Source organism: Panthera onca, chromosome D4 (genome assembly GCF_046562875.1).
Source record: "Panthera onca isolate mPanOnc1 chromosome D4, mPanOnc1 haplotype 2, whole genome shotgun sequence".
In the NCBI taxonomy this organism is placed as follows: domain Eukaryota; kingdom Metazoa; phylum Chordata; class Mammalia; order Carnivora; family Felidae; genus Panthera; species Panthera onca.
Window position 1 is genome coordinate 89,641,431 of NC_138351.1, and position 10,296 is coordinate 89,651,726.

The following is a 10,296-nucleotide window of genomic DNA, read 5'->3' on the forward strand; positions in this document are numbered from 1 at the left end:
GCGCCACTGCTCCAGATCTGTGCCCTTGGCCAAGGTCACTTTCCCTCCCGGCACCCTCAGTTCATTCCTCTGCGAGATAGAGCTCACCCCTCAGGTAATTTTAGGGCTGCGTCCGTGGGGGCCGGGAGCGGATTCACGCACAGTATGCAAAGTGGCCCTCAGCACCTCCAGACAAATCAGCTCCATCGTTATCTCCCCAGTGATCCTGAAACCCCAAAACTCAGAAACTGTGCTTTAAGAAAGAGACTAAGCTTATACAGATGCCCTGGGGGCCAAACCTGACTGGCCCGAAGCTGCATATTTGGGGTCCTCGCTTCCCTCACCCCAAACGTGAAGAGTAACATGCACGTTTTAAGGGGTTTGGCCCTGCACGTGGCCCCAGATGCCACCAAAGGTGTTAGATGATATTCAGCACCTGCACGGCTCTGCTTCTCTCAAGTCGGGGAAAATTCTGAATTTGGAAATACGTCCGGCCCCAAAGTTTCAGCGGAGGTTGTGGACCTGGGGAAGGAAATGCAGGTCAGGGAGGCCTGGCTCCTAGTAGTGGGTAGGGCTGGAGTCTGGGACAGGTTCTCCAGCCTGGTGTCCGTGTCCCCCGCCCCGGCTCCCCTTCTTCCTGGGGTCCACAGGGAGCCCTATCCCCGCCATTCCTGTCCCTGGGCGCCTCCCACCCGGTAGAGGATCTGCCCCACGGACCTTCCTGCCAGGCCCTGCCTGAGCCCATCATCTCCCTGCAGAAGTCCGAGGCCGGGGCCCTGGGTCTGAAGGCACAGGCCCTGGAGAAGACAGTTGCATCTAGAGAGCGTGTGGTCACCGAGGCTGCCCGGGTCCTCCAGGCCACCGCCCAGGCCGTGCTGCGGAAGACCGAGCCCCTCACACAGGTGGGCTCATGTCCTCTGAGGCAGGCACCTGGCCGGGCTGCCCCGCGGGTGTCCTGGGGTGGGCGGTCCAGGAGAGGGAAAGGCAAAGACCCGAAATAGTTCCTCCCATCCCTCCGGTGTCTCCCGCCTGCCGAGCCTCTCTCTTCTCTCTCCAGCTACGCCAGCAGACCAGAGCCGCCCTGACCCGGGCTTCCTCATCCGTCCAGGCTGCCACAGTGACTGTCACGGGAGCCAGGACCCTGCTGGCCGACCTGGAGGGTATGCGTGCCTTGCCGAGCCCTGGGCTTCTTGATGCGTGTTTGCCCGTGACAGCCACCTGGACTTTTGCCTCAGCCGGGGCAGCCGGGCCACAGGAGACAGAAGTCCAGTTGTGTGGGCATAAGCCAAGCAGCTCTTCCCCCCACCCCCGGCCGGGACCCCTCCCGGGGCTGCTTGACGTGGCCTCACACACCTCTCACCGGGTACTCACCCACACGGCTGTCAGCCATCAGACCACACACGGAGCCCGTCAGGGCCGAATCCGATGCCATCGACTATCCGTTCCTGGTCTCGTCTGCCCTGGCCGGGGGTCCTGCCACCTGGTACAAACGGCTGCCACCGTCCAGGGTTCAGCTGGGGCCGCAGGGAGGGAGGCAGAGTTCTCTTTAGGAAGGGGGCGTGGGTCGATGCCAGTCCAGGTTTCCTTTGCGCTTTAGGAAAATGAGGCTTAAGTGGTCGCATTTCATAGATGTGTAGACCAAGGGAAGGAAGGGATTGGTGGGGACTGTCCCTGGGTCAGAGAGGTGCTGAATGGAAACCGCCCAGTGTTAGGATTCTCCAGCTCCGTGTCCCCCTGTGGCATAGGCTTCTCTGATGTCCTCTTTGCCCTTTATCCGTGGCTCTGCACCAACGAGCTGGATAAAACAGGAACACGCTCAGCGCCAGAGGCCCCTTGGGGTCTGAGACCGGAAGCCAGGCCCTGCTTGATCCCGGTTCTACAGACTTCCTTCCCGACCCTCCCCACTGCCTCTGAGAGATGTGGCTCCAGCCAGGGGCCCCTAGCCTCTGGGACAGAGGGTGAGCTGGGTCAGTGCGTCCTATTCTCTAGGCTCCTCTGTGGTCTGAAGTCTTGGTCGCTCACCGGTCGGGGGGCTTCCGATGGGGAAGGCGTGGCCCTGTGCACTTGGCTCTGAGTTGTGTTTAGGAAAATGTAAATCCAGTGATACGTGGTGGTGAAATATTAGGATTTTAGGACATTAAAATGATCAGGGCTGCTAAAGCAACCCCCTCAGGGGGCAGGGGACTCACGCACCCTCTGCTTGCCTACCTCCAATGATTGTGTGCTCACTACCTCACGAGGCATCACCTTCTCACTGTTGGGTATACCGCATGGAAATTTGCCTCCCTGGTGCAGTACTGTGATCCACACAAGGACTCATCGCAAACCTCTAACCCCAGGTTCTTTCCCCCCCTTCCTGCCCCTTTTCCGAGACACCCTCTGTCCCTACCCGTTGGCCTGTGCCCAGGTGGCATTCAGGATGAAAGGAAAGTTCACGGGGTGAATTAGCCCAAGACATGATCTACCAAGAGTGGGTTTGTGTTCAAATAAGTTTAGGAAATGTCACTACTACGGCGCCTTCTTGAGGCCATACCGTGTGCCCCTATTAAAGGCTCTGAGAAGTCCTGCATTAAAGAAAACTGGTTCTTTTTATATGTAAGCTTAACTGATGTTTCCTCCTGACCTTTGTTAATACCCCCATAGAATTAGTTCTCTGCAGAGTGTGTTTTAAGAAACACCCAATTTTGTGTACAAGAAGCGAAGTCGATCCTATTTCTGGATTATTTTCAGAAAAAGAATGTGGTATTCTGCCTTAGAAGGCTTGATTCTTTCAAAAATTTGACTATAATCAGTATTCCTGATTTCCCTTAGAATTTTATCTGAAAGGAAGGGAGAAAGTCTCTCTTCTTTACAGAGGGAAACTACTCCTGATTAGATAATCAAGCCTATGCACATTGTAATACCTCTCTTTTTATCTTGGCTGCCAGGAAGCTCAGAGGTAAATAGAGCATTCACTGCCTGCCACGTCGTTATCCTAGTTTTCTGGCACTTGTCACCCCTCTTTTTCCCTTCCTCATCCCCCCAATTACATATGGCCCTTGGTTTTTCGTTTTAGCGGTCCAGTCGTTGACTTACCTATCACTGTAAGTTGCCTAAAGCCCTTTTAGAAATCAATGAGGCACAAAAACAAAGAGCTGAGTGGATTTGCTGGGTCCTGTGCTGTGACTCCCCGTCGGCCAAGGGTGACTTCCCAGCCTTGGCCCAGGCCCTGAACACCGTGTGGTTTTGTGATTTTATTGTTTATATTCATTGTTATCCACTTGTTAACGTTTCTTTATTTTTGAGAGCGTGTGCGTGGGGGAGGGGCGAGAGAGAGGAGGACAGAGGATCCGAAGCCGGCTCTGTGCTGACAGCAGCGAGCCCGACGTGGGGCTCGAACTCACGACCCGTGAGCCAAAGTCGGCCACTCAACCCACTGAGCCACGCAGGTGCCCCGTGTACTTTTGTGATTTTAATAACTTTCATGATATAACGCGAATCTTTACATTCACCGAGCAGTATGTGTCGCTGATGATTCGTTTGCTCCCCAGACGAGCCTGAGAAGGTTACACGTGTATCTCCTGCGTCTCGAACCTCCGCTCACGTCGTCTGAGGGTCGGGCGTCTGGTGGTGACTGGCCCTCGAGGGTCATGAGCCAAGAGCCCGCCCCGCTGACCCAGCCTGTCCCGGGTTTGCAGGAATGAAGCCGCAGTTTCCTTCGCCCAAGGACCGGGCCACGCTGGGGAGGAAGGCAGGCGTGGTCAGGGGCAGGCTCCTTGCAGACTTGAAAAAGAAGACCAAGCAGGCGGAGAGGATGCTGGGAAATGCGGCGTCTGTCTCCTCCAGTGCCAAGAAGAAGGGCCGCGAAGCCAAGATGTTGGCTGAGGACAGTGCTAAGGTCAGGGCCACCGATGTGACAGCGGTGACGTCCCTGCCTCCTGGGCCTGTGGGCGGGCTATCATACAAAGGCTGCCCTTGTGGAGGTTAAACGTAGTCCCTGCAGATCTGCCCCCTTCCGTGTACACAGTGCTGAATGCTCCACACTTACTGAGGGCTCAGTGGTTCCCAGGCTCTGAGCCCTGGAGCGTCATTCAAGCCGTTGAGTCCTCGACAAACAAGTGTCACTTGTCCCTGTCGGACAGGTGGGGACCCTGAGTACCAGCCTGGTGTAGGAACTTAAATCACGCGACCAGGAACCTCACCTAGATCTGCTGGGCTTTGCTCCCCAAACTTCTAGGCTCTCGCTTTTGAACCGGGGCCGAAGTCTAGCCCAGGTGCCTCCCCCAGCCCCCACTGACTTTGTGCATGTAGCCGGCACCCGGGACACGCTTGTGGAATGAATGAATGATCTGGTGCGCGATTCGATGACTGCTTGGCGTTACTGTTGGACGTGCTCCTTACCTCTGAAAGGACTTACTCCACTCCCCCTCTTCTCCCTGCCTCTGCTGCCCACCCCGCAGCTCGCCAGGGCCTTGCTGAGGGACGGGAAGCAGGAGCATCGCCGGGCAGGCCGGCTGTCCAGCCAGGCGCAGGCGACGCTCCGACAGGCCTCGCGGCAGGTGCTAGCCTCACAAACCCGCCGACAGGAGCTGGAGGAAGCTGAGCAGGTACGTGGGCCCAGACCCGCCCCCCCCCCCCACACCCCCATTTCCTTCTGGCCCCAGAGCCAGCAGGGCGCTGCTCAAGCTTTCCCTCCCTCCCAAGGTGGGTGCCGGGCTGCGTGCCGTGGAGCGGCAGATCTGGGAGTCGCGCACGTCCCTGGAAGAGGACGTCCAGGCCTTGTTGGAGCTACTTGCCAGGCTGGGTAAGGAGACCCAAGGCTGGGCCCGGGTCCCCTGGGTCCCTGGAGCACCTCGGGGACCTTCTGTGAGGCTCAGTCCTAGAGATTTCCTCCTTGCCCTCGTCTACACAGGGTCCCCCCTCCTCCCCAGCCACAAGCATTTGTAACAGCCCCAGGCCCCCATGCGAGGTGGGGCTGGTGTCCATTCACTGTGTGCCCCCAGGGGCCACTAGTCTGGGGGGTGGGGAGGGAGACACGGAAAACTCATCACACACGTTCTGTGTGTGGTGGCATCAAGATCATGTGCCGGGGCTTGGCCGTGAGAACTTGGGAAAACCACTCTGCCTCTCTGTACCTCAGTTCCCCCATCTGTAAAATGGGAGTAACGCTCGGGTCACTTAGAGGCTGTTGCCACGCTGTGGGGTGCGAGTCCGTCAACAGCAGCTCTCAGGGAGGAGGAAGAATCGAGAAGAGCCTCAGTAAGGAGACATTTCAGGGTGAGGGGGACAGCCCCCACCAAAGCATGGAGGCCTCGGAGCAGGGGAAGGGGTGGGGGGACAGCAGGTAGGCAGTGTTAAAAATTGTGGTAAGATACACATAACATAAAATCTGCCGCTGTGACCATCTTTAAGCCCACACTTCAGTGGCCTTAAGCACATTCACAGTGTTTTGCATCCATCATCACCATCTGTCTCCAGAACTTTCCCGTCTTCCAACCCAACCACTCTGCACCCATTGGATGTGAATTCCCTGTGCCCCCAGCCCCTGGCCCTCCCCGTTCTCTTTCGGTCTCTATGAACTTAACACTCTTCAGGACCTCCTGTCGGTGGACTCACACAGCATTTGTCCTTCCGTGGCTGGCTTCTGTCCCTTAGTGTCACGTCCTCAGGCTCACCCACGTACGGCATTTCATTTATCATTATTAATAAGGGGAAGAATCACCACATTCTGCGTTTTGCCTGCATGCCAGGCCCACGCAAAGCTATTTGCACACGTGATCTCCTAGAATCCTCATTCTCTGCTTTCGAGGCAAGGATACGGATTCGCTTGCCATTTTGCAGACGGGCAGTCTGAGGCTCGGAGAGTTTAAACGGTGTGCCCAGGGCCCCACAGCCAGGCGGTGGGGAAGCTGAGGTTCACACGCGGGTCTAACCAATTCAGAGTGCCCCCTTGTAGCCACCGGTCCGCACCCAGCGCCAAGGACCCGGAGTACAGGACACAGTGCCCAGCACAGAGCAAGCACACTGTGAGGGTAAAGCTGCTTTGGCGATTGCGATCATTTATTTGCTCGTGCTGGTGCCGTGCTTGACTTGGGGCTGCAGGAGTGGACAGCCCGCAGCTGGACCCCACCCCGGTGCCTGGGAGCCCCAGAGGGGCACGTGGAGTGTGCCGGCAGCCTGAACCTGAATTTGCTGGAAGGCCGGGCAGTTTGGACTTCCCTGTGGACGGTGGGGCCTCTCGAGGTCTTTGCGGGGAGCAGGACCTGCCCAGGCTGGCAGGGCTGGGCTCTCCTCTGCCTCTTCCTGCCCCTGTTTCAGCTCCTGCCACTGCCTGCCCTCCAACCGCCACCCTCATTGCCCGGGAAATTCAGGGCTAGCGAGAGCCCTAGGCCCATAGGGATCCCGTGGGATTAGAAGCCGTTTAGAACCTCCTTCCCCCTCCCCACTACTCTCCCGCCTGGCTGAGCCTTGTCTTCCTGTTGAATGTCACCCTTCAATGACAAGGTGACAGGGGCCAGGTGGGACACACAGACTGCAGATTGCACTCCGCCACCACCAGCAAGTTCAAACCTGAGCGCCAGGCCCCCACCTCCTTGTTGTCCCCCTGGAGAGGCTCTGGGAAGTCCTTAACTCCAAGAAACAGAGTTAATCCGTGCTGGGCCAGGACGAAACCCCACTGCCTGCTTCCCAGCCCTCAATCTAATGCCAGAGATGCTGCTTTTTACCCCAGTGGCCGTCCACATCCCAGCATAGGTGTACCTGTAAATGTGTGCTCTTGGCAAATCAACAGTGGTATGTGGGGGGAGCCAGCAGGAATCACGGGGGCCTTGTGCGTACACACTGACATCGGGAAGTAGACTCAGGATGCACACAGAGCCTTCTTTTTATCAGCAACAAAGATGAACAGTTGCCCAGGGCTGCCCAGGGGGAAAGTTTCAGAGCCTTCAGGTGAACCCAGTGGGGTGCCCCGGCCAGGCACACCGCCCTCTCTGGGTCCCTTGCTTTCCTGGTAGATTGTGGGCAGTCAGGATCCTGGAAACTCTGGGCTGGCAAGGGTCTCCGGGAGGGGGGCCGAACAGGCCTCTGGGGCCTGCAGGGGAGCTGGCCTGTGCTGAGGCCGTCTGTGCCCCTCTGCAGGGTCACTGGACACCCACCACGCCCCAGCCCAGGCCCTGAACGAGACCCAGTGGGCACTGGAGCGCCTGAGGCTGCGGCTGAGCCCGCCGGGGGCCCTGCAGGGGAAACTGAGGCTGTTGGAGCAGGAGTCCAAGCAGCAGGAGCTGCAGATCCAGAGCTTCGAGAACGACCTCGCGGAGATCCGTGCTGACAAGCAGAACCTGGAGGCCATTCTGCAGAGCCTGCCCAAGAGCTGTGCCAGCTGGCGGTGAGGGCCGCCCAGACCCCCCCGCTGCGGCCCTAGCCCGGGCACGCGCACGCACCCCGCAGGCGCACCCGCCGCAGCCTGCTGCTCGGTGTGCCCACCCCAAGGGGATCCTCACGTCGCCTTCCAAGCCCATGCCTGCATCCCCTCCGTTCCCGCCAGCGTGGAGGTACATACGCGGTTCACCCAGGCGGCCGTGCCCACCTCCATCGGGGCACGCTCCCGTGCCGTGACGCATAAACACCCACACCGCGTGTCAATAGCACATCCACAATACCTGTGGACACAACGCGCACACGCATGCAAGTCCCTCTCTCCGTGCCCACGTTGCAGTCGGTCCACAGTCAAGTGCTGAGCTCTGGATGCTGGAGGAGTTATGTTAGCTACCTTCTGGCACTAACATACCCACTCTTGGCTCCTGAAGGCAAGGACCCAGGCCGAGTCGGTGCTTGAGAGGCTGAGGGGGGCCATCTGCAGAGATCGGGGTGGGGTTCCGCAAGAGCCAGAGCCCCCAGCCCCAGAGCTACCCCCTGTCCCGCAGCTTCCCACCCGCCACACACACACACACGCACACCCTGAGCAGCTCAGTGCAGCCGAGGGACCAGATCCTAGGGGGGGGGGGGGTCTCAGCAGTGGAGCCTGAGGCCCGGGGACTCCTGGGGCCATGGCACAGCCTGTGCAGTTGGCTGGGAGGATGGCCCACCCCTGCACGGCTACCACTGACTTTGTAGAATACTTTGTTCTGAATGAAGATCCTGGGAATCACATGCCCTGGGCCCCCCGGTGCACCTTTCGGCCTGTGGCCTGTCCAAAAAAGCTGCACCTCAAGGGCCTGAAGGGGCCTGGGTCGGGGAGACTGGGGTCATGTGGGAGCTCCTCTTTGTAACCCCACGACCCCAGTTGGCCTTTGACTGACTGACACTGACCCTAAGGCCCTGTGGCCCCACCTGCCACCAGGGAGGCCCCTGCAGGGTGTGGAGGCCTGGCTGCCACTCTGGTCCGTCCTGCTGGGGAGTCCCCCTGTGGCCAGGCCCCCCCCCTGCCAGCCTCTGTCCAGAATTCCTGGTACTTTCTCCCGGAGCCCCGCCCCTTTCCCAGGGCCCTCTTCCTGGTAGACAGCAGACCGTCTGCCCTGGGACAGGTGCTTCAGGGGACCCACCACCCCTCCCATGGCTCTTTTGGCCCCAGGCAGGGGGCACTGGCAACAGCATGAACCAGTTCTGTGTAATGTGAAAATAAAGGACCCCTTTACCCGCTGGGTGGCATGCCTTTGGTCTTCTGCTGGTTCGCAGCAGGGGCCCTGGCTGTGGGTGCCGACTCACTACCCTGGCACGTGGATGCACACACCCAGCACCCAATGGGTGGGTACAAGAATGTTCCATGATCCGTCTTGCGCCCGTGCAATACCAGGAAGGCGGCAAGAGCTGAGCTCACTGGCTTTGCCGGGGTCTCCCCATGGCGAGGGCTTTGCTGGGGTCCTGTGACCATAGTCACTTACTCTCTCCTCTCTGCTGCAGGGGGTTATCAGGAAACGTCTAAGGGAGCATGAGGGGCCCTCTGCTGACCTCTGGGGCAGGAAACAGTGAACTCAAAATCACGTGTCCCCCGGCACAAAAAGGCCCAGGGAGCGACCCCAATGTGGAGGAGAAGGAGGGCTTTGGGCCAGGCCTCAAAGGGTGGGGAGACAGCGGGAACATTCCATAGCTCAGGGTTTGCAGGGTGGAGGCCTGGCCAGCACGGATCACTCCAGGAAGCCAGGTTGTGTGGGTAGGACGGACTATGGAGCATATACGGTTTGGCCATGTAGCCTGAACCCCTTTCGGGTTGGTTTAAATAAAAAAGGGGAGTTTGCTGGGAGGATATGGAGGACCTTCTAGAATCTGGTTCGGAATAGCCCAGGGAGGGGACTCTCCTGTCCCCTCCCTCCCGCCTCTTCCCTGGCCTCTGCCTCTGCTTCTCCTTCCGTGTATGCCTCTGTCTTTTCTCCCCACAGAGAAGTTTTCTCTGCTTTTCCCGAGCTTGATGGAAGACGAGCCCACTCCATCGCCTCCCCACTCCCCTCCGGCCATAGTTCCCGGGTTTACATGTTGTCAGGTCAAACAGAGACGAGCTTGAAACTGCCCTGATCCCACCTTCTCTTGACAGACGGACCCAGCTTAGGCCAGGCCCCCCCCCCCCCCATTCAGAATAACAGGGGTCTCTGGGTGCAAGGCTATATAGCGAGAGCTTGTCTGTACCCTCTCCTGATCCTGTTGGGGGAGGGCATTCAGAGAAGACGCTCGCTCCTCCACAGAGAACCTGATAGCCAAGGCCACGGAGGGTGAGGGGTGTGTGTGCGTGGGTGGGGGGGGTGGACACCAGTGACCTGGGGAGTGATTTGATTGATTTGAGAGGGAGGACAGGGGCAAGGGGGCCGAAACAGAAGGCCATTGCTCTACAGTGAGTTTGATGATTGGTGTCTGGTATCAGTGGGGAAAGGACAGGAAGGTTCTTTGAAGATCTCTGGGTTAGGGTCTGATGCCCTCAGGCCCCTCGCCCCCAACACCTGCCTTCTCTGCTGACAGATCACACAGCCGTTCTGATGCCTGCTCTTGGCATTAAGCCCCTAGCCACTCAAGCTGTGGGACTCAGCAAAGCCCAGTCCCAGAATCCCAATGGGAGCGGGGGTGGGTGGGAGAACAGGCCTCCTCTCCATTCCATGGTGACGTCTCATGACTCACGCGGTCTGGTCATGCCTGGTGTATACAGAGCCACTCTCTGGCCCAGAGGTGGGGCTGTGCTGGGCGGAATGTGGCAACAGCTGTTGCACATCTGGCTAGCAATGCAGCCCAGCGGCTGAGCACTGGAAGGTGGGGTGGCCTCAGCCCCGCAGAGAGGCTAATGGGGCCGACCACCGCAACTGGCCAGGGCAACGGGCCATCGGAGCCTGGACTGGGAAGTGTGTTACGAGGGCCGCA

At 58.9% G+C, this 10,296-nt stretch overlaps 1 protein-coding gene across 1 annotated transcript in view; it reads left to right on the forward strand.

Moving 5' to 3' along the window:
- The window catches only part of LAMC3 (laminin subunit gamma 3), a 58,408-nt gene extending 49,813 nt beyond the window's left edge, over window positions 1-8,595 (forward strand). Inside the window, exons 24-29 of the mRNA XM_078436352.2 lie at window positions 738-881; window positions 1,037-1,139; window positions 3,657-3,856; window positions 4,419-4,565; window positions 4,663-4,762; window positions 7,096-8,595. Of these exons, the coding sequence (XP_078292478.2) occupies window positions 738-881; window positions 1,037-1,139; window positions 3,657-3,856; window positions 4,419-4,565; window positions 4,663-4,762; window positions 7,096-7,346 (945 nt within the window). The 3' untranslated portion in view covers window positions 7,347-8,595. The remainder of the gene's footprint in view (window positions 1-737; window positions 882-1,036; window positions 1,140-3,656; window positions 3,857-4,418; window positions 4,566-4,662; window positions 4,763-7,095) is intronic.
- The last annotated feature ends 1,701 nt before the right edge of the window (window positions 8,596-10,296 follow it).